Here is a 23157-nt window from a genome sequence, read left to right on the forward strand (position 1 = left end):
GGTAAAACCGCTGAGAAATGCATAAGCGTCTATACAGCTCCTGGCGAGCGCGCATTGACAGGCTGTGCAAGCAGAGCGGTGCGTGTGGGCGTGTCTAGGGGGCGGGGCCAGTGTCCTCGAACAGTCTTACCCGTCTGCGAGTGTCCAGAACGTCACTATAATTAATTAAATAAATAGCATAGACTTCTGGCTCCACAATAAACAGAAAGAGTCGTTCGCTACCCGGTCTGTGTCAATGGTCTGGGTCCTTGTGAATTCCCTGGCTTGTAAAGCGCGAAAGCAGCACTTCCGTCCCACTCTGATGACGTTATCGAACCTGCGACTAATTATGAGAGCCCGGCGGAGGAGATGGCGACTGTGCGAGTCAGCGAGGCAGAGAAGATCTTCATCATGCACGGCGTGCAGGTAGATGTTCAGAATTAGAGTGGACACCTCGTCCAGTGAGTTAGAGCAGTCAGAAGCGGGTGTGCGAATGGAAGGGCGTAGAGACTCCGCGAGGCGTCAGTAAGGTTAAAACCAGCAACTCGTGCTTTACCGAGTTCACGTCGTGCCCACCTATCATGTGGAGCAGCGAGCAGTGGCGTCGAGAAATGAACTGGCGAGAAGTGTCGAGTATTGAACACTGGAGCGGGGTGGGCTGCTGTGGCGGGCTGCGTTTTTAATTAGCAGCAGGACTGGCTTGCGAGCAGCTCGCGTGTCCTTACGGTGGTCCTAATGGCGATCAGTCCCTCAGAAACTAATCGGCTACATGAAGACAGTTTACCGGTTAACCCGAGGCGATGCTGTGTTCGCTTAACGGCGGTGGGAGATGCGAACACGGTTTGTTTGTTAAGCTATCAATCGATTATACATACAAAGGAGAAATAAATCTTCAAAAGATAAGCAGTGTCGAATACGCCATAGGTCCTTACGAGTCATCAGATGGGCAGATTGTACAAATCTCACTTGTCCATCAGTCCATCCATCTTCGTTATTTTTTTAACTGCAGTAAGGAATTCAAATAAAATTGAAACCCATTTTTAAAAACTGTAAAACAAGACTTCTTATTGGATTATTGGGCTTTGTGAATGTAGTATCGACCCATTACAGTATTTTAAATAGATGAAGACAATTTTTTGTATTCGCCATCTGGAATCTTATGAAAGCTAAGTTAACATCCGTGTCCTTAAAGTCAGTACTAACAGGTTTTTAGAATTCTTTTTTACTAAAACCTTAAATATGCATATGGCATTCACACCTGCCATCATGAAGTGCTTCCAGAGGCTAATTATGAGGCACGTGAGAAGTGGTCTCCCAGCCTGGCACAGCCCACTCCAGTTTGCTTATCACTCCAGAGGATGCCATGTCCTGTGCCCTTCATCTGAGTAAAGGGAGTGTCTATTGATTTCAGTTCAGCATTCAACAACATCATCATCATCCTCCTCCTCCCTCAGAAGCTGACACTGGTGGGCTTCAGCAAGTCTGTCTGCAGTTGGACAGTCCGTCCTCAGTCAGTCTGCATCAGTAATATTCTCTCCAGCAACACCACACTGAGCACCAGCGTCCCCCCCACAGGGTTGTGTGCTCAGCCCATTTCTTTTCACTGCACTGCAAGCTCAAACGGCATCACCAGGTTTACCGATGGCACAACCATGTTGGGTCTCATCAGAAATGGAGATGAATTAGCATCTCAACATGGAGTGTAACAGCACGTGAATGTGGACAAGAAAAATCATCTTACTGTGTATGGAAAAGACAAAAGAAGTGATTGCTGCTTTAAGCTGATGGCACGTTACGTAACTTCTAGTCATGGGGTACATCAGACTTGCTGACTAAAGTTGCAGGTCTCGTCAGACGACCATGTCAGTTTAAACCACTGAAAATCACTGGACGTGTCCGATTATGTGACCACATGACATTCCCTCTTTGTCCAGTAACCAAAAGCATGCTGGGTAAACTGTGTCTTCAGCTGCGGTCTTGTTCTTTTTGGGTTTTTTTTTCTCCATTTTGTGGTGGTACTTAAAACACAAGATATCTTGTCTTCTGTTTGTGAGGTCCAAAACGCCCATCTTCTTCATTCCTTGTTACTGCATTATTAGCACTATATTTCTGGACGAGCATTCATGGGCTGTCATCTAACACACACACACATAGATCCCACCTCTGTGGCTGAAGGTATTTGTTTTTGTCGCAGTGAGTGGCTAAATATGACCGGCCTTCATTGGAGCCCACCGCCGACTGCCTGTGACTCACTAAAGTCATACAAATGAAGGCCGTGTGTGACGTGGCCTTTATTATGAGCCGTGCTCTTCACCACCCACTGCATATTGAGGAGCACTCGGTTCCAAGGTGTGCACTTGGAGGATGACCTCGCCTGGTCCATCAGCTCCATCTCTTTATCTAAGAAAAGGCACAGCAGCAGCTCCACTTCCGAAGACAGGCTGAGGAGACCCCCTGACCACATTCTATAGGCGTCCCATATTGGCGAGGAGCATCACGGCCCGCTGTGAGGAACTGCCACTCGTTGGAACCCTGCAGCTGGCGGTCCACACTGATGAATAATACAAATCAGTGGGTCCCTCTTGTCCATTCAAGTATCTGCAGAATTGTGAAAGACCCCTTGGTAGGCTTACTGCCCGTCTGGTTGAAGGTGCCAGAGTACGTGAGCCAGTCTTGCCAGCCTGGGCTTCAGTTTCTTTCCAAAAGCCCATAAGGCTTCTCGGCACTAGAAGGTTTAGTTGCACTAAGCTTTGTGTTCACTTGTGAGGTGTGACCCCCGTGCACTTGTGGACATACGTAGTGTGTGTGTGTGTGTGTGTGTAGGACCTCGTACTGCTTACCTGCATGTTGCACTGTTGTTCTGGCAGCAGGTTATTTTGTGCCACTGTACGCTCGTGTATGTATGGTGTGATGATGAAGGCCGACCACACCACCCGCACCAAAGAGACGTGTTAAAGGCTCCTGATAATCTTCACCACACACACACACAGTACAGGATGTTTCTCTTTTAGGAGGCACAGCTGTTCTTTTTTTTTTTCCCCCCCCACACGAGCCCCCTTTTGTGCCACTTGGTTTGTTAACACAACATTTTTGTTTTCTTCCTTGTAGGATGACCTGAGGGTGGACGGCCGCTCGTGTGAAGATTATCGGTACATTGAGGTGGAAACTGATGTGGTGTCAAATACCAGCGGGTCTGCCCGAGTCAAACTCGTAAGTCAGGAAAGTGTTAATGTTTAATTAGTGAATGCAGAAATTGTTGAATGTTCATATCGTAATAAAGAGTGGCACCGTGGTTGGCATCAAGTATTTGTCTGATCCGTTTAGGTCCTTCCAGCCTTTGTCACACCTGACCCTCGCCCTTCACCTTGCCGGTGGTGAGCTCATAAGATGGCACCACATTGCCATTCTGAGCTGAGCCCAGGCTGGTTACAAGTGTGGACTTATAGTCACCCCCAGGCCAGGCTCCAGGAGGGGGTCCCAGTAATCCTGTCACAGGCAGGGTACATGGAGGTCTTGAGTTGTGGGCAGCGGCACTTGTAATATCAATCTTGGGGCAAGTGTCAGAAATGAGGTGTCTTCACAGGATGGCCTGGCTGACACCCCATGGCAGGGTGAGGAGCTCGGTGATTTTTGGGGGAGCCTCTTGAGTAGAGTCGCTGCTCCTCCAGCCAGAGAGGTGCCAGTTCAGGTGGCGTGGGCACATCATAAGGATGCCTGCTGGGTGGCTCTCCTAGAGCTGCTCCTGGCACATCCCACCCAGAACAAGCATGGAGGGATTCGATCTCTGGGCTGACTTGGGAACGCCTGGGAATTCCTCAGGAAGAACTGGAATCGTTGATGAGAACAGGGAAGTCTGGGCTGACCTACTTGGACTGCTGGCACTGCAACCGTCACGAGGAAAAGCAGTTTGAGAAGACGAGGCAAATGTCAAACGTTTAAAGCCATTCTGAATGTTGTCGTTTTTAGATTAAAGAGAAGGGTCTGACGTGGGAGCTTCTCGAAAACCAGTCAGGTGAAAAGGGGAGAAGTGGGGTCTGTGTTGGCCCCTAATGATGCCTGGCCAGGCCGCCAGACTCCCCTGGGCACACCCACTCACCAGCTAATGTAACGGCACATCTTTGGATTGCATTAAATCACCACACACCCCCTGAAGAACTGACGCTCGGTGCTGCGGCATGCTGGGGGCGCTTTGGCGACTGTTAGATGCCACACAAGTCTTACCCGCTGCTGACGGGTCTCTGTCACTGTGTGTCATTCACATTTTCACTGGTTGTGTTTCTTTAATTTCTTTTAGGGCCACACTGATATTCTTGTTGGTATTAAGGCGGAGATCGGAAGGCCCAAACTAGACAGGCCAAATAAGGGGTGCCTGGAGTTCTTTGTTGACTGGTGAGTAGAAGCAAATCGGACCCCCCTCGGGTGGTTCAAGGGTGCGTTCTGTGCAGTGTTACTCAATTTCAGGTAATTCGCTTCTAGAAGATTCTTCGTCTTCCTTTTTTTGATCTTGGTCAGCATGCTTTGGGGCACAGGATTAGTTAACTTGGACTTGAGCTCCAAATTCTGGGTGTAGCTCTGCCTTTAGTAGTCAAAGTAGGGGTGGGCACAGACTGCCACGTGTTTGAAACTGTCCTTTAACTACACAATGTGGTAGATGACCTGAAACCAAGGCCGCCCACCAGGGCAGTGGGTAACGCTGCTGCTGGGTCACTTCTCATGGCCAGTTGACGTCTCTGTGGAGTTTGTGTGGGACCTCCGCCCTTTCATTTCTTCCTCTGTGTGTGTGGCGCTTGTGATGGAGTGGCACCCTGCCCAGGGCTGCAGCATGGCCTTGAGTGGAAAAGTCTGGAAGTCAATTAATGCAATTTAAAAAAAAAACAAAAAAAAAAGATGGCCCCCATTTTAAAACAGGCAATGAGCGTTAAGTCCCATCAGTAAACTTGAACAGTTCAGGTTGAACATGCACTCACCTATGTCCTCCAACATAAAAGACCCCAGATATCCCACAAATGTCCACTAGAGGGCGACATGCTGGCAAAGCCCTGGCTAGCAGTAAAGGACCATGAAATCCTATTTCTGCAAAAGTGCCCAGTAACACTAAAATAGGCTTTAAGGAGCAAAAGGCACATCAAAAATAAGAAATCCCAAAAGCAAACGCAGTCCCAATACTCGAAATGCAAAGAGCGGTCAATAGGAAGAACAAAAGGTCAGAAAAATCCAGTAAACCACAAAAACACAGGAGAGCTCATCAACACCATAGCACTTCCACAATGAACCACAAGGGACTGTGCGTTGTCCTTGACAGTGATGGACAAGTGGCCCTGTGTCTTGAGGGACCATCCACAGGACATACGGAACATAAAGGAAGATTTGTAGAAACCGTCTGAGCGACAAACAAAGGACTAAAAAGATATGAGAAGGACATAAACAGCTTTTGAAATCCAGTCAGGGTAGGAACTGAAATACAGCGGCCCAGGGTACAGAGACCACTGCAGGGCCAATTGGTCCACTCAGAATGAAGACCATTTCATAGACTTCAAAAAGCGTTTTTCTGGATAATTGAGCACATGATCATTTTTTAATATTCACGTTGCTCTGATCATCTTTTAAATAATTAAGTCGCAAGCTTTCCTCAATAGTTTATTTCTGTCTTGTGCACAACATGCTAAAAGCCACTGGTTGTGCCATTGAGACTTGACATGGCAGCAGTGCGGCCCCCCCGCTCGTCCACATGACTGAGTATGCTTTTAGATCAAGTGGGTGAATCTAACGTATTGGAGGGAAGTGGAATTGTGCCGACATCCCCAAGTTTAACTGAGGCCTTCACAGTCCCAGAGTCCTGTGTGGCTGTGAGTGTGATGTGCCTCATGAGGGGACACGCCGTCTCTGAGCCTGGTGTCGGTGTGTAAATTAATGACAAAGAAACCTCAATGATGGTGACGGGTGACACTTTGGGTGTTGGGTATAGGCAGCAAGTAGACCGCTGTGAATTTCTCACATGCTCGTTTCTTCCTGCAGTTGCATAGCCACTGGTACTTCATTATTAGTTATACTTTTAACTTGCGACTGATTGATTTATTTAGCTCTGCAAATGCCACTCCAGAATTTGAAGGACGGGGAGGAGAAGAACTCGGCACGGAGATCGCCAACGCGCTCTACAGGGTGTATGACAACGAGCGCAGTGTGGACCTGAAGAGTCTGTGCATCACGCCCATGGAGCACTGCTGGATTCTCTACACCGATGTGCTGGTCAGTAGCCGCCGACGGATGGGCACTGGTGGCCCAGCAGCTCCTTACTGAGAGGAGTCCACCTGTGCAGATGAAGAGTTGGCTGATGAGGAAGTCGTTTTATTCCTTTCAAACTGGCCCTGTCCACAATAACCCGTGGACTGTTGGCCTAGTGTTTTAAAGTGTCCGCTAATTCAAATTTCATTTAATTATAGCAAAACCGCTTCATCTGGCAGCGAACCTCCTTTATCTGTACAGGACAAAAACAATTGTCTTCTTGTATGGCTTAGTGCAGAAACGTCATCTGATTAAACTGAACAGAATGGAACTGCAGCCCGCCATACCTGTGAAGTCACTCACGACACACCCTCGACACACTCATTCCAAGGCCCCATTTGTCACATTTTTCGTTCCAACAGGTGGTGCGGACACCCAACACTGTAAATGAATGAAGGGCATTTTAAATTGAAACATGACTGTCAGAGGAAGTGCAAATCCCATTGACTGTCACTCCGATGGTCCGAGTGCTGGGGTCTCCATCTTATGTGCCCACTTTATACAGCAGCTCTTAATGGAATTCATTGATTTGCCTGATTTGTATCTCCTGTCATGCTGCAGCATCAATGAAGGAGCAGCACCTGAACGTTTAGCGGACTTGAATGAGATTAGCACTCCCTCGATGTGAATTTCCCTTTATTAATTTGCAGTGCCAGTTTGTCTGTTACCAGAGTCATACGCCGTTTCTAACAGGATTCTGAAAAGTCCTTCATGAAATAAAACCCACCCAACAGAGGCTCCCAAAGGATCGCAGCTCGGCCTGCATATAAAATGAAGAAAACGCGCCCGCGTCCACGTGGACTTTAGTATATCGTGGGGGACGTGAGCTTCAGATTGGCCAGCTGGTCTGCTCACATGTGACACGCGCACACGGAGCGTCCTGCATGGACGTGTGGCATTGATGCCAGTTGTATCGGGAGCTTTGTTTTCTCCATTTTTTGCATATAAAAACATTGTTCTTGTTCTTAACATTTTTGTCTTTGCTGATGTATTCCATCAGTAGTTCGGGATATCAGTTTTTTGTATTTCCACCTTTTATCTGTCTATCTGTGAGTCAGTCCATTGGCCTTAGTCATTCCAACAGGTGGCGCATCACAAACCTTTGCAGTGATGCGTTTTATTAGCACAGATGTTGGAGTGACAGATGCACTTCCTTTTATTACTCCGTGCGCATTCCAAGTAGACGGTGCAGCGGCGACGTTCGTGATGGGGTCCACGATGTGAACTACTACTCACAGGTGGCATCGCACTGGTGGTGCTGCTGCTGCGTTGCAGTGAGGAGATTGTGGGTTCACTTCCCGGGTCCTCCCTGTGTGGAGAGCGCTTTGAGTAGTGAGAAAGGCGCTATATTAATGTAAAGATTATTATTATATCAATTCGCCTTCGACACGTCACACTCCTTGTACTTCAGGTAATGCCAAGTTATTTGTTAACTCTTTTTAATAATTCTCGGCACCTTTGTGATCATTTTGTTGGGGTTGCTGGACAGCAGTTCCCTGATGTGCTCACGGTGGTCACATTTTGACCTGACCGGTGAGTTTCTCTTGTCATTTTCTAGCCACTCTGCTCTCCTGTCCGCATTAAAGAGGGGCTGAAGGCGTTCTGGGGGGGCAAAAATCCTCCTCAGTTTGTCAGAATCCTGGCATGGACCTGTAGTGGTCCTGGGTGGGCATCCTGCTGCTTCTTCGTGCTGAACTCCTCTCAGTCCAGTAGTACACAGTCTGCCGTGGTGGACTTCGGCCCATAAAAAGCAGATGGCTGCTCTGTGATGCAAACGGGGAGCAGAGCGGCCAGAAAACGACACGAGAAGCTGACTGATGAAGGTCGGAGTTTCACTGCTGACATCCACGTGAGCCCACCCAAACACGACGATGACCGCAGTGCAGAGAATTGTGGCCGTACCCTCGTACTCGTTTTTTTACTGGTTTAGTGTTAAATAAATGAATTTAGTGAAGAAGAGAATTGAAAAGAACTGTGAGGCCACTTAGAAGTCCGAATGATGCGCCGAGTGTGAAATCTGCTGGACTGAGAGCTCCGGGGGTCCCGAGATCTGCGTTATTCCATTCTTTTCTTTTTCTTGGTGACGGTCACGCCATCTAAAGTGCATTTAGCTTTGATCCGTTTTCACGTTGAAGTATTAAATTCTCTCTTCCTTTCTCCCCTCAGCTGCTGCAGTGCGATGGCAACTTGTTTGATGCGATTTCTCTGGCGATCAAAGCTGCACTTTTTAACACCAAGTAAGCCCCCTTGTTCATGCTGATCTTCTGGTCCAAACTCCCGGGGTCCGTCAGCTCAGAAGTTGAAGCGGCGACTGCAGAGCGCGACGTGAGGTGCCGCTGGGCTGTTAGTTGGGCGCCTCCATTGGTGGTCTTGGTTTTGTTAGCCGCTCCCTTATCTGAAGGGTCCGTTCGCTGTGCGCGTCTCGCCTTTTAGAATGGAGGAGTGTGGAGCTGCTGGTGGTCTGCAGAGGTGGTCGTGTTTGTAGCCGACTCGGGGCATTCAGAGGTAAGAACTGCAGCTGAGCAGCGGCCCCCAGTTTGCCGATTTATGTTCATGTGAAGCGCTGGCCCACCTTGACACGATGGCTTTGGTCTGCTTGAATACGTGATTTGAAATCACTCCCCTAAAATAAAGGAATACAATTAAGAGGGGACAGCAAGGGCTGAGAATAAGCTGAGGGGCCGGGGGGCTGCAGTTCAAAATTACTGAGAGGAGCCACGTGGCAGGGCAGTCGGCCGCGAGTTTCATGTAATTGCGGTGTGGGGTCTTTGACTGTTGACTCATCAGTGCAGTGGGTCAGTGCTGACCTCCATCTCCCGCTTTTTTTTCTCTCAAGTGACACAGTGTTGTCTGTCAGCTATCTGTGACGTCACAAAATTCAAGGTAAAAGAGAACAGCCAGCACTGTGCCCCCAGAAAAGGGCATTTAAAGAATTGAGAGTATGGTGGGCATTTCAGTCCTGTGAACTTTCAGCCCTTTGAACCCAGCAGGCCGGACACCTGAAAGGCTGGCGTAACGGCCCACCTACAGTATCTGCCGTCATACCCCTACTGGACTGAATGTCAGCCCATGAAGATTGTATCTTGCAGTCTCCTGCCATGGAGGCCACCATAACCCAGCTAGCTGGTTGGCATCCCACCCTCCGTTCATTTACCGCCATCTAGTTACGCTACTCATACAAGCAACGCTGCAGGTCACCTTTGTGTTTTCTGATTGGTGTCCAGCAGAGCTTTACACTGGCATGAGAGTAGCAGCCATGGCACCTGCACTTCAGAGCAGGTCATCCACCTGAAGATCAGCAGGGTCAGGCCTGGCCAGGGCTTGGATGGGAGATCAGGCAGGAAAAGCTGCCAGAGGAGGCGTTGGTGAGGCTAGCAGGGGGCGGCTACCCTGTGGACTGAGTGTGGGGATCCCAGTGCAGTGACAGGGACACGGGGCTGTACAAATGGCGCTGTCCTTCACATGAGACATAAAACAGAGGCTCTCTGTGGTCATTAAAGACTCCTGGGCATCCTTCTGTATCCCGATGCCCACTACGCCCTGGTCCTTCTGTCTCTAACTGGCTGTCTCTCGCCACTTGACCACCTAACAGCATGTGTGTGGTGAGCATCCTGGAACAAAAATGGCTGCCATCTCATCATGCAGGTGGGTGTCGCACATTGCTGGTGTTTGAAGTGGCTCTACACTGACAGTGACGGGCGCTATATAAATGTGAAGAACTCCTATAATTAAGTGCAAGCAGGCAGAGAGAGAGCTTCTGACCTTGTGCTCCATTGTGACGTGAGCTCATCTTAGGACCTCTGGGTCACTGTGTGACAGGTGTATGACCCCCACACACCTTCAACTGTCCCCAGAGTGGACTGCGCCGCTCCTGAGGGTCTTTGGGCGCCAGACTTGAGAGCCCCACAGGGAAGGGGAGACGGTGAAGGTCCTGTGAAGTGTTCTTGTTCTTTACTTCGGCCACCTAAACCCGTTTTGGTGTCGGGCCTGGACGGTGGGTGGTGGTGAAAACCCGGCTTGTTCTCAGCCTGTTAGAACGTTGTGGCTTATTGTATCATCATCATCACCACTTTACAAAGCAAAGGTTTTCATTTTCAGAGGTGTTGAAACTTGCTGGGCTTCTGGTGCCAAAATGCTGGGAAGGGCAGGGCTCAAAAGCTGAGAGACCACCGTGTGCCAACAACTTGACGTCCACCTTCAGCCTCATCGTCTCCCGCCCGGATTGCACTTATCTTTGGGCACAATTAACGGCACACCTTGGGGGGCCCCGTCTTCACACTTTCTGGTTTATTAAATAATGCGGTCAGTTACTGTGTCTCTTTTACTTTTGTCGTGTACGACTTTAAAGGAGGATTTTCAGATCTCCTCTAAATTATGAGGGAGTTGAACCGGACGGGACATGGTGGCACTCGTGAGCCCCCTTTTTACAGCTAACCCTTTTATGTATTTTGAATTCCTCAGGATCCCCAAGGTCCAGATGATGGAGGATGAAGAAGGCACCACTGAAATTGAGCTCTCAGATGATCCATTTGACTGCGTGCGACTCAACACTGAAAACGTCCCGTGTATTGTGACGCTCTGCAAGGTATTTGGTGGTCTTGGCTTGAAATATCTGAAAAAGAAAATCACCTCACAAAAAGGGCAGGAATTGTAGAGCAGCCGTCATGTAAAAGTCAGCCAGAAATGTGTTGGGATTTGGGCCCCCGATAACATTTCATGCACAAACACACTGCAGTAACGTCAGTCAGGAGGAACATCGCCTGCTAACCCAAATGCAGTTCCTCCAATCCACTCGGGGGCCTTTGAGGTTGTCCAGCAGGGAGCGCTAGCGGGCCAGGGTCAGTGCTGGGAACCGCTTTAAAGCCACAACAGCGAGACCGAGTCACGACGCCAGCGCCCAGTTTAGACCTGGCTTGTTGAAAGGGGGCAGTGGAGGTCTGGCATGGTGAATGGGCCCATCGTGGTCAGGTGGGCCGCTCTCGCTCTTCCAGTTGGCTGAGGCCTTCTGGGTCTGTGGGCCGTCGTCTTGTGCAGGTGCTGTTAGAGCTTGCAGAGAAGCCTGGTGGGCAGAGGTTCAGCACGTGTGGGGTCCGGTGGTGGTGGTGAGGTGCACAATGTGCTATCACTTGTTACTTTAGGATCATATTGTCTTTGTATAATAAACCAATCCGTGGCAGGAGCGTCATTGGCCCACTGCTAGAAGATTAAGGAAAACAAGGAACCTTCTTGATGTTTCTCCTGGCAAAGCCCAAGAAGTGTTTTCTCCCAGAATTACGCAACATAAAAATAAAAAACCGAAGCAATGTGTAAAAAATGAGTGATTGTTGTAACAAAGAGTCTCCATGATGGCACAATTGGCGTGAGGCCTTCAAAAATAAGCAAGGGAGCAGGCCAGACCTTTAACTGGAGGCTCACCTGAACTTGTCCAGGCCCTTAAGACCACCTGCTGGCCCACAAATGGGAAGCTGGCAAAACAACCAGAAAGATACTAAGAAAAGCACTACAAGAGCGGGGATGACCATAAACCCGTGGCTTGGATGAAAAGGGCAATCTTTATAAATCAAGGATTTATTCACAGAAGACTAGATAATACAAAGAAAAATAAAACTCAAAAGAGCAAGAGGAGGCACAAAGGAATTGCTTAAACGATACGCCTGAGCAAACGAGAGCCAAAACCTAATCCAGAGATCGGAATTTTTGAAAGAGAGCACAATAAATTGAGAAAACACAATACTCACTTGACTCCACAATAAATGAATGATCTCCAACTCCTGAGCCTTCCCAGCTCACTTATATAACCAGAGGGAGGGCTCAGGCACCGTGATGTCAGGGTGGCCCCGTCTCCTGGGGCTCCACCCACAAAGAACAGCCGAACATTTAAAGAGACAGAACAATCAGCTATACACATAAAGGAAAATATTCCCTCTTTGATGGGCCGTATTCAGCGTCCAGCGCTTCATGCCCACTAGAAGTCGGTGCCAGCCCCAGAGCTGCCACGGCTGGTGACACCAACAGGCTGCCATCTCGTAGTCGCTGATCTTGTCATATTACAGGATTGAAAATCACAGCCCACGTCACACTTGCCGACCCTCCAGCACAGTCGCGCTCCTCTCCTATTCTGACAGCCAATGGCGTGCTGCCTGGCGGAGCTGGTGAAGTGCCAAGTGTTTACAGCAGCAGCCTCTGCCCTTAATTTCTCTTTTCCATTCTGTTAGGGGATGTAAAGTGTGTGACGCACTTCTCTTGTGTTGGCGAGGTCTACAGCCCCCCAAGCTGCCTGACGGCGGTGCCGCTGTGCGAAGGCTTGGTGGTTGTGGGGCATTGGGCCCGAGAGTCTCTTCTGTTTGTGAAGTTCCTTATTCCTGCTCACTTATTGGTTGTCGCCGACTGACGAGACCATCAGATGTCTTTGATTTGCTGCTCACACTTGAGGACCGTCTCTTTGTCTTCGCAGGAGCCCACCGCTAAAGTCACACCCTGGCACACTCTCGGGGAGTGCGTTGTTGCCAGATAACAAAATGACAGGTGGTTGTGACACGACGCCGCTCTCAGTTAAAGCTGCCATGTCGTGTGCAGCTTTAAGTGTTAAACGAGGTGATGGACGCTGATTTCATCTCCACTGGGTCGGCTCCAGCTGCCGTCGTCCGTTTCCACTGAAGTCGCATTCCTGCTGGCCCGGTCTGGAGACCCCCAAGGCCTCCTAAAATTCCAATGTGCTCAGAGGATCGGAATTCCATCTGCTGGCAGCTCGGGGTGTTGTTACAAACATCTGGCCGGTCAGCCTGCTCTCCCCAAGACGTTCATCTGGTGAATGAGTCCGCTCAGCCACATTTGTTATCTTGATCCTAACGGACCCTTAGCAGCCCCCCCACCCCGTCATGGGCCAGTCACACCAAAGGAAAATAGAAAAGCAGTAAAGTATGAAAACTGGGAGGCCTTGGACCTGAGCTGGTCAACGAGGGTTAGGCGCGGGGTGGAGACCTGCAGCGCCACAACTTGTTTGTGTTGGACTAAGGCCGGACCACCCGTACGTCGTGTCCACTTTTAAAATGTCTTTTCTCTCTCCACTGCTGCAGATCGGTCAGAGACATGTTGTGGACGCCACGCTTCAAGAGAAAGCCTGTTCAGTGGCGAGCCTGCTGGTGTCTGTGACGAGCAAGGGGACGATCACGTGTGTCCGGAAGATTGGAGGAGGCAGCTTAGACCCCGAGAGCATCTATGAGATGATTGAGGTGAGACCACCACCTTTGAATTGGATAAATCTGCTTTACTTTGGCACAGATGTTCGCCTCCGCTGACCACGCCACAGGCTTGGTGGATTTGAGGAGGTGTGGTGGCACAGCGGGCATCGCTGCCACCTCACACAGCCAGTGGTCCTGGTTATGGTCTTCTCTGGATTCTGCATGTTAGATGAGTTGCCTTTCCCCCTATTAGAGAGACCCTTGAGCTTGGAGTAAAGGAAAACTCTGCTCAGAGATGTTTTCTCCCCCCATATGTCATTTACCTCGTGTCGTTTGGAGTGATGGCCGAGAACGTTTGACCTTTGACCTTCACTTTTAACCTGCGTCTTCCTACCTACGTTTTATTTGCATTTCTTCTCCCAGTCTACTTCATCAAATCTTCCTGTGTGTCCCTCAGCACAATAACGTTACTTCAGTGTCACCGATGCGGTCCATCGCGGTGCAGGGGCCTCAGGCGTAGGTCAGGGCCATCCTGTGATCAGCGGCCTGAACTGCTCTTTCCTTCCTCGGCTGCCCTCCCGTATCGACACCCTGACCGTTCACAGCGCCTTCTGCACGCACTCATCTGCCTCGTCCACTGGCTGGCACAGGTGCCATCTGCACTCGCATTTCCTCAACTCCTTGAGCAGAATCTGGCGGCCCACCTGGGTCAGTGGACTTTAGAAGGGGAGATGTGCCTCCTAAATGCTGGCGGGTCAGGCCTGAGCACCTGTGTCAGATCCTCCTGTCATGACCGGGTTCTGCTATGTGGCGTTTCTTATCTGCAGCTTTAGACACTCCTTTACGTACTCGGTCAGTTACATTTATTACTTTCTAAAAATATTCTAACAAGTGCAGCATGCGTGACGTTCCTAAGCACGATGTCAACGACTGTTCTGCATAGGCAGGTGGCACCTGAACCACAGCACATTTTATGCCAACTTCAGGAGTATTTTGTCTTGGTAGAGTAATGTATTCCTCGACTTTCCCCTTTTGTATTATTAATGTGTAGCCTTTGTCAGAATTCCTCAGATCTCCCAGACTTGCTACTGTTGATCAGGTGTTATAGTATAGAACTTCTCATCTACATTTATAACCAAAGTCCATTTGAATGTTGGCAACCATACAACCTGATAAATGGTGAAGTGTAGTCTCAGGTGGCACACAGACTTGTAGTTACTTCAAACGTCTCCAGTTAAGGCCTCGTTGGTGCTCAGCTCTCTCCAGCACGGGCCGCATGCCTGTCTCAATATGGCTGCCGAGCTGTGCTCTTCATTGTGTTGTCCTTCTCAGTTCATGGTGTGTGAGCTGCTCCTTCATCATTTGTTAGTAACAGAGAGAGAGTGTCAAGGACTGAGCACATTTATAGGTTTTCTGTCCAACCCTTACAGCCAATAGGGCGTCGTGGTACTTAAAGGCTTCTGATACAAGCCACACTTCAGACCAATGGGGCGTTAGAACACCGTCACACCTGCCACCCTCCAAACCAGGTGTTAAGGTAAAGCTTGGCAGTTGGGCAGCCTGGCTTTGTGTGAGAGTCGACTGAGAGACGTTAGCCAGACTTGTTTCAGGCACATTACCCAAATCCTGCCCATTGCTTTTGGGCTTGTAAACCTGAATGCTTCTTCTCACTAACGTAACACTGATATTCCATTTGCTTTGCCTAAATTACAAATAAAGGCATACAAAATATTTATCAACGTGTATACAAAATGTCACATCACAACCCGGAGGAGTCGTTAACTGGGGGTCTTACTGCATATGCTGTATGTTGCTGAATGGGTTCAGAAATGCGTAGGACCTTTTGGGCCCATTCACTCCATTCTTTCTAGTGTTTTAGTCCCACATCCCAACGCTCCTAAGCCACGATTTTCAAAGACCCTCGTCCCACCTGAATGTTTGAGCAGTGAGTGAACCATCGGGCCCTGACCTGTCCCACTTCTGGGTTGCAGTGCCACTGTTTGCGGCTCACAAGCTGCTACTGTTTATAATGGTGGTCTTTCTTGGTGGGTTGCCACTCTGCTGCTTCTGCTTGATTCCCCCCCCCCCCCCCCCCAAAGGTTCCACTTATCACGCTTGAATCGAAGGGGGGAAAGTGGGTCAGAAAGACACTTCTTCTTCTTTCGGCTGCTCCTGTTAGGGGTTGTCACAGCAGATCATCTTCTTCCATATTTTTCTGTCGTCTTCATCTTGCTGTGTCACCCCCATCACCTGCATGTCCTCTTTGACCACATCCATAAACCTTCTCTTAGGCCTTCCTCTTCTCTGACAGCTCTATCCTTAGCATCCTTCTCCCATTATACCCAGCATCTCTCCAAACCAATGCCATCTCGCCTCTCTGACTTTGTCTCCCACCTGAGCTGACCCTCTAATGTCCTCATTTCTAATCCTGTCCATCCTCATCACACCCAATGCAAATCTTAACATCTTCAACTGTGCCACCGTCACCAGCCCATATAACACAGCTGGTCTCACTACCGTCCTGTAGACCTTCCCTTTCACTTGCTGATAACCGTCTGTCACCAATCACTCCTGACACTCTTCTCCACCCACTCCACCCTGCCTACACTCTCTCTCTTTATCACCTCTCTTCCACAATCCCTGTTACTCTGTACTGTTGATCCCAAGTATTTAAACTCCTACACCTTCACCAACTCTACTCCCTCATCTTCACCATTCCACTGACCTCCCTCTCATTCACACACATGTATTTTGTTGTGGTGGTCCTACTGACCTTCATTCCTCTCCTCTCATACAGTATCTCCACCTGTCCAGGTTCTCCTCAACTTGCAGATCACAATGTCATCAGCAAACATCACAGTCCATGGGGACTCCTGTCTAATCTCGTCTGTCAACCTGTCCATCACCATTGCCAATAAGAAAGGGCTCAGAGCCGATCCCTGATGTAATCCCACCTCCGTCACTCCTACCGCAGACCTCACCACTGTCACACTTCTCTCGTACATATCCTGTGCCACTCTTACGTACTTCTCTGCCACTCCCGACTTCCTCATACAATACCACAGCTCCTCTCACTCACCCTGTCATTTTCTTTCTCAGGTCCACAAAGACGCAATGCAACTCCTTCTGGCCTTCTCTCTAAACTTCCTGATCAACATCCTCAGAGCAAACATCTCATCTGTGGTGCTCTTTCTTGGCATGAAACCATCCTGCTGCTCACTGATCATCACCTCACTTCTTAACTGAGCTTCCACTACTCTTTCCCATAACTTCATGCTGTGGCTCATCAGTTTTATCCCCCTGTAGTTACTGCAGTCCTGCACATCCCCCTTATTCTTAAATATCGGCCCACCAGTCCACTTCTTCTCCACTCCTCAGGCATCCTCTCACTTTCCAAGATTCCATTAGAAACTCCACTGCCATCTCTCCTAAACACCTCCATGCTTCCACAGGTATGTCATCTGGACCAACGGCCTTTCCATTCTTCATCCTCTTCATTGCTGTCCTTACTTCCTCCTTGCTAATCTGTTGCACTTCCTGATTCACAATCTCCATATCATCCAAACTCTTCTCTCTCGTTCTCTTCATTCATCAGCCTCTCAAAGTCTTCCTTCCATCTGCTCAACACACCCTCCTCAAAGACACTTATTGAGGTCACAAAGACATTGATTTATGAAAGAGTGAGTGGGGACACCAAAAAGGTCAAGAAGCTCTGGCTTAGAGGGGGTCCACATGCGGCGGTGACACCCATGATAAAAGTGAAGGCGCGCATTGGCAGATCTTTTACGAGACGTCGGTGCCTTTGATTGGAGGAGGCAGGAGTGAAGCAGCTCATCAAAACTAGAAGAAAAAAAAAAATTTAACCGTGCCGGTGACATCAAGCTGTCACATGCTTCAGTCATCGAGTGACAGCCATCAATGGAGCGGTCGAGTGACGAGAGCCGAGCCAACGTTCTACACGTGCGTTTAGTTTCAGGTGAATGTTTAGCGAGTTTCAGCGCCGATGTTTTACCGCCGTGTGTTGCCTGACTGGCCTCAGCGAGTCTGCTCTTGATGATGATGATGCATTTTATTTCTATACCTGCAGATGGTTACCTGGTTTAACATGGCAGTGCGTCAGTAATACTCTGAATTAACCGATATGTTTACTCCTTGATGTGCTGTGAAGCTGACGACCTCCGTTCCCCTTTTTCTATTCCCAACCCGAGCCCCCCAAGTATGAACGGGCCGCGCTGCTTTATCTTGTATCAAAAAACGGACCCTTTAGTTAGTCGTTCTTTACAGGTGTCTGTTAGTGGATTGTGCGCAGCACGCCGTTTTCTGATTGGTCGTTGCCCCCCAGTGCTCTGGTGACCCTGATCTCGCACATACAGGATCAAATGGACAGGAGCCCACGATTCTTTTCCCTTGGTGACCCCCAATGCACGAGACTTAACCTTTCCTGCAGCAGGCGCTTCCACCAAAATAATGGAGTGATTTGTTTATTTATGTCAAGTGGTGGGAATAAAGTCACAAATGTCACTCGCACGTGTCACTCTACTGCTGGGCGTCTCGACAGCCACACGTCATTTCTCAGGACACAACCAGAGTTTACCACAGACAGTCTGGAATTCTCCTCAGGACCCGCTTTGCTGCAGCAGACGGTGACACCAAGCTAACCCCCCCCCCACACACACACCCCCCATCTCGGGGGTCACGATGGCTCATCTTCAGTCCTGCGACCGGCAAGTTTAAGACTCCTAGAAGACATTTGGGGGACCCGCCCCTCACCTCACTATTGACAGTGAGAGACTAAACGGAGACGACGGCCGTCTGACTGAACGACACTTAAAGACCCCACAAAAAACCGACACACAAAGGCAGACATGTAAAGCGAGTTAAGTGCGGATTGGCCCTTAGAAAACAAACTGTGGACGTGACACGGCGGGGGGGCTTTACTTAGCTGTTCACTTATTGGGGACGAGGCAGCCCCCCCAACCGCTATCTGTCAATTCATCTTCACCACACACAACGCAGCCCACCACCGTGAGCCCACGACTTCACTTAAATCAACCTGCTGCCCATCGTCTGTCCTCCAGCGGAGTGAAAAGGTGCCATTGGGAGCCCAGCAGCCCGATGACCAATTAGATAAAGAAACATTGCATTTTGGGAAGTCCCATAAATTAGCGACCCACTTACAAACCCATAAAGACCCCCAATGGACGCAGCCCCCTCTTCATTTGTCAAACATGCAGACCAGTTGATATTCAAACAGGATGCAGGATTTAAGGACTGTGGCCTCGCTGGCACTCGACGACACACAAAGGGCAGCTGGAGGTGCCCACCGTCTGTAGGGCTTAGAAAGAATGGGAGGTCAAAAAAAAAAAATATTCAGTGGGTAAATGTGAGGGGCCAAACTGGCACCAGCTAAGAGGGCAGTCAAATCACAGCTCATTACAACATCTGACCACAGTGGACGTTGGACCCTCTAACAGAAGACCCTGCCAGGCTCCACATGTGGTCACTAAAACTGAATGAATAAACAGTGGAAAAAATGTCACCTGGCCTGGCAGACTCCGTTTGTGCTGCAGTATGGCATCAGCCACTGGAGTCCATTGGGCCACCTGCCTTGTGCCAGTGTGACAGGTTGGCATTGCAGTGGTGTGGGGGGCACACGTTAAACCTCTCAGTGCCACCTGAATCTCATTTGAGTGCCAAAGTGTACCTGCCCACCCCATGATGACCACAGTCTGCCCTTTCTCAATTGGATATCACACTGGCATGACGGTGACAGTACGGGCCACTTGAGTGTCTCCAACCCTGCGTCCAGTTGAGTGTCTGCTGGATGTTAAGGTGGTTCCTTGTGACCCCCTGGTACAGTAAGTGGTAACTTGACCCTTTTTTAATTGACAGGCCCACTGTGGCACTTGTGGCAGTCAGTTTTATGAGGCCTCTTGTGATGAGCCCACCCGACTCTGCGCCGCACCTCCTTCTGCCGTCATACCCAGCAAGTGTTGGCGCCGTTTTGTTCTCATAACCGACTTCTTTAGTTCCACTGGCAGCTGTTGACTTGCACACGTGGCACGGACGTCTCTTCCAGGGTTCACGGTTGCAGGACCGCCGGGCAGGAGGCCATGAGCTTTGGAATTTTGAGAGACGCTCCGCAGTCCCAGCCTCACTTGCTGAATCTCCGACTCCACCATTCGTAGTTTGTTCCCGATTTCCACAACGTTCTGCGTGACGCGCTGCTGCCTGGCGCCTTGTCTTAAAGACACTTCCCTTAACGTCCAGTAGGTGTCCTCGAGTCACTCTAAAGAATTCTGATGGATGAGCTGCAGTGACACCTCTGGGGACACACAGATGACATCCAGCAGGTTAAGGAGCCTGGAGCAGTGGGCCAGGCCATTTACTCCCATAACGCACTCTGCTTTGTCTTGTCATAACATGTTGAGCTGAGTGAATGCTGTCCTCTCTCCAGCTGCAACTGTTTTCTCTTCTCCCTCCAATGCTCTTTGTAATCAGATCCTTACGTTTTTTCTGGATAAGGTCATGAACATTAGATCCCAGATCTCCATTTCTTCTTCTGGCTCTGTTGATTTAGCCGTTCCTGTACACGGCTCCCTCACTAGCTTTGAACCCATTTCGCTCCCCCATCTGGAAAAAATCGTCGCCTCAATGAAGCCTTCAGGCTCTCCGGACGATGTGGTGCCGTCCAGACTGCTGAAAGATGTCTTTCCTGTGATTCGATATGATGTCTTAAAGATCATAACTAGTAGTCTATCTTCGGCTACAGTTCCTTGTGCTTTCAAACACGCAGTTGTACATCCAATCGTGAAAAAACCTGATCTTGACCCTGCCGTCTTCTCCAATCTTCGTCCAATTTCCAAACTACCTTTCCTGTCAAAATTGCTCGAAAAAGTAGTTTATGAGCAATTAATTCACCACCTACAGGACCATCAGGTAATGGACCTTTTTCAGTCAGGCTTTAGGCCCCAACACAGCACAGAAACCGCGCATTTACGTGTCCTAAATGATGTCCTTTTGGCATTGGACTCAGGACTCTACGTGATTATGGTTCTTCTCGATTTATCTGCTGCCTTCGACACAATCGACCACGACATCATGATCTCCCGACTCGAATCCTGGGTTGGTGTATCTGGCTTAGCCCTCGACTGGTTCAGGTCATATTTCTGCAACAGGACTCTTAGAGTCATGCTAGATGATTTTTCATCTGAATCAGTCCCACTCCCATGTGGTGTCCCCCAGGGTTCCATTTTGGGGCCACTACTTTTTTCAATTTACATCCTGCCTTTAGGTGCAATTTTTAGAAAACATGCAATCTCGTATCACCTATATGCTGATGACTGCCAAATTTATTTCTCCCTCAAGTCAGCTGACTCCACTAAACCTCTTCTCGACTGCTTATCTGACATTAAGGACTGGCTGGCTGTAAACTTCCTTCACCTGAACGATTCAAAAACCGAGGTCATTGTTTTTAGTCCCGACCGCAAACAGACCCTACCCCTTGGCCTCGACTTTCTTCCCATTCCAGTAACTTCGTCTGTTTCCAATCTTGGAATCAAAATGGATATGGTCCTGAAAATGGATGCTCAAGTCAACAGCACAGTAAAATCCTGCTTTTTCCATCTCAGGCGAATTGCCAAACTCAAACCAATTCTGCCTTACCACCTCCTGGAATCAGTAATCCATGCATTCATTACGTCCCGGCTCGACTATTCTAATTCCTGCCTATATGGTATTAGTAAAGCCACTCTTTCGAGACTCCAATTGGTTCAAAATGCGGCTGCAAGACTTTTAACTGGAAGCAGCAGAAGCCAACACATTACACCGATTTTAAAAACCCTACACTGGCTGCCGGTTAGCTTCAGAATTGATTTTAAGATACTCCTCTTAACCTATAAGGCACTAAATGGTCTAGCCCCTGCCTACTTGAGTGTCTTGCTCCATCGTCACAATCCCCCTCGTGTTCTTAGATCCGCAGATCAGCTGCTCCTAACCGTTCCCAAGGCACGTTTTAAAGTTCGTGGTGAAAGGGCTTTTTCTGTCTGTGCAGAACTGGAACTCCTTACCTTTAGTGGTTAGGCAAGCTGCTTCAGTCACCACATTCAAATCACACCTAAAAACGCACTTCTTCACATTGGCTTTTAATTCTTAACCTGTCTTATTTCCACTTGCTTTTTGCTATTTCTCTGTTTTATTGGGTCCCCTGACCCGTTTTTAGTGTCTCTGTTTTAATTCTCTCTTAATGTTTGTTTTTAATATTTGGCTTTTAGTCTTGCTTGTTTTAACTGTACAGCGCTTCGGTCAGTTGTAATGCTGTGTTCTTAAGCGCATAACAAATAAAAATGGTATGGTATGGTAAGGAGTGGCACCCAGGACTCCAGAGGTGGGCTCACTTAGGGTGTCACTGCGCCAGAAGTGTTGTACTCAATGCCAGCACTGGTGAAGCTGTGTGATGCCACGGCAAACACAGAAGTGCCATTCAGTGGCATTCAGTGTAGTAGGACACAAACAGGAATGACAGCCTCAGACTACCAGCAGGTGGGCACCCGGCCAGCACTGAAGTGAGCAGCCCCCCAGTGTAACAACAGATGGGGGGTTATAATTAGAGGTCGCTTCACTGGCAGTCCCTCCTTACACCACATTTTGGTAGGCACCGACCGCGGTGCCAGACCTGCCATGACCCTGTCATGTAGCCGTCCCTCGAATTTGTCCCTCGTCACACTCACTCTGGTCCTGCCACTTGCCCAACACGTCACCTGTAAGAGGGGGCTCTTCACTCGCCGCCTGACATCTTTGTTCAAGTTTGTCATTCCAGCCACGTCTAAGATACGGGGGGACAAAACTGAGTCACTCAGGACCAGAAGGGAAAGCCACAAAGAAAAGTAAACCACAAATGTACAGGATGTGCGTACAAACACACCGAGTCACACAAGGGTCACACTGTCACACATGCAGTCACACTGTCACACATACAAAGACGGTGCTAAATTCCCAAAGCCCTCTGTAAACGCTATGGCGGCAGTGAGCACCGTGGTGTGGAAGTGCTGGCCTGTCACGCGGGTTTAGCCGTCTTACCGCTGGTGGACATTCAGCTCGTGAGAGGGGACTGGGGGGTCCGGTTTGAATGCTGTGGCTGGCCGATGTCACCGCAGGACCAAACTGTCTGCTGTGTGAGCCGCTGGCCTAATCGGTGACGTCCGTCTGCAGTCGGGGTCTCCTCGCGCATGACCCTCACCCTCTTTGAGGACGCGCGTGTCAAGTGGAAACCTCCAGCTGGTGGTGTATTGGTGGTGGCATCACTGACTGACTGATGGATGGGTGGGTGGCATTGGGCTAAGCAGTTAATTGAGATTTTCTGCCAGCGTGTGCGGGTCACGTCTCCTGCCCAGGGCTTTATTTGATCCCAGTGACGTTTGTTTTTTTCTTTTTTCAAGACAGGGAAGCGGGTTGGCAAGGCGCTACATGCACCCCTACAGGACATTCTGAACAAAGAAGAAAGCCTGGGCAAGAGTCGAGAGAAAGTGGGCTTCATTGGCTAGTGGGGGTGCCTGGGTGCCCCTCCAGACTTGTGTGTTTTTTTGTTTTCTAATAAAGCCATTTTTTGTATTTTTGGTCAAGTCTGCCTTAAGTGCCAGTGCAGACCCCCCAGTGCCAGTGCTTGGCCGTTCAGTAATCTTACAACTTGTCCCCAAAGAGTGCCAATGCGGAGGAG

The 23157-nt window shown here is 49.3% G+C and overlaps 1 protein-coding gene across 1 annotated transcript; it reads left to right on the top strand.

Annotated features, from left to right (window-relative positions):
* The first annotated feature begins 290 nt into the window (after window positions 1–290).
* On the top strand, window positions 291–23051 carry exosc7 (exosome component 7). Its single transcript, XM_051935679.1, has 8 exons — window positions 291–405; window positions 3088–3189; window positions 4274–4368; window positions 6060–6225; window positions 8428–8498; window positions 10723–10846; window positions 13338–13493; window positions 22880–23051. The coding sequence occupies exons 1-8, from the start codon at window positions 349–351 to the stop codon at window positions 22982–22984; spliced, it is 876 nt and encodes a 291-aa protein (XP_051791639.1). The 5' UTR covers window positions 291–348; the 3' UTR covers window positions 22985–23051.
* Window positions 23052–23157: the final 106 nt, after the last annotated feature.

This window comes from Erpetoichthys calabaricus, chromosome 13, assembly GCF_900747795.2.
Source record: "Erpetoichthys calabaricus chromosome 13, fErpCal1.3, whole genome shotgun sequence".
Lineage (NCBI taxonomy): Eukaryota > Metazoa > Chordata > Cladistia > Polypteriformes > Polypteridae > Erpetoichthys > Erpetoichthys calabaricus.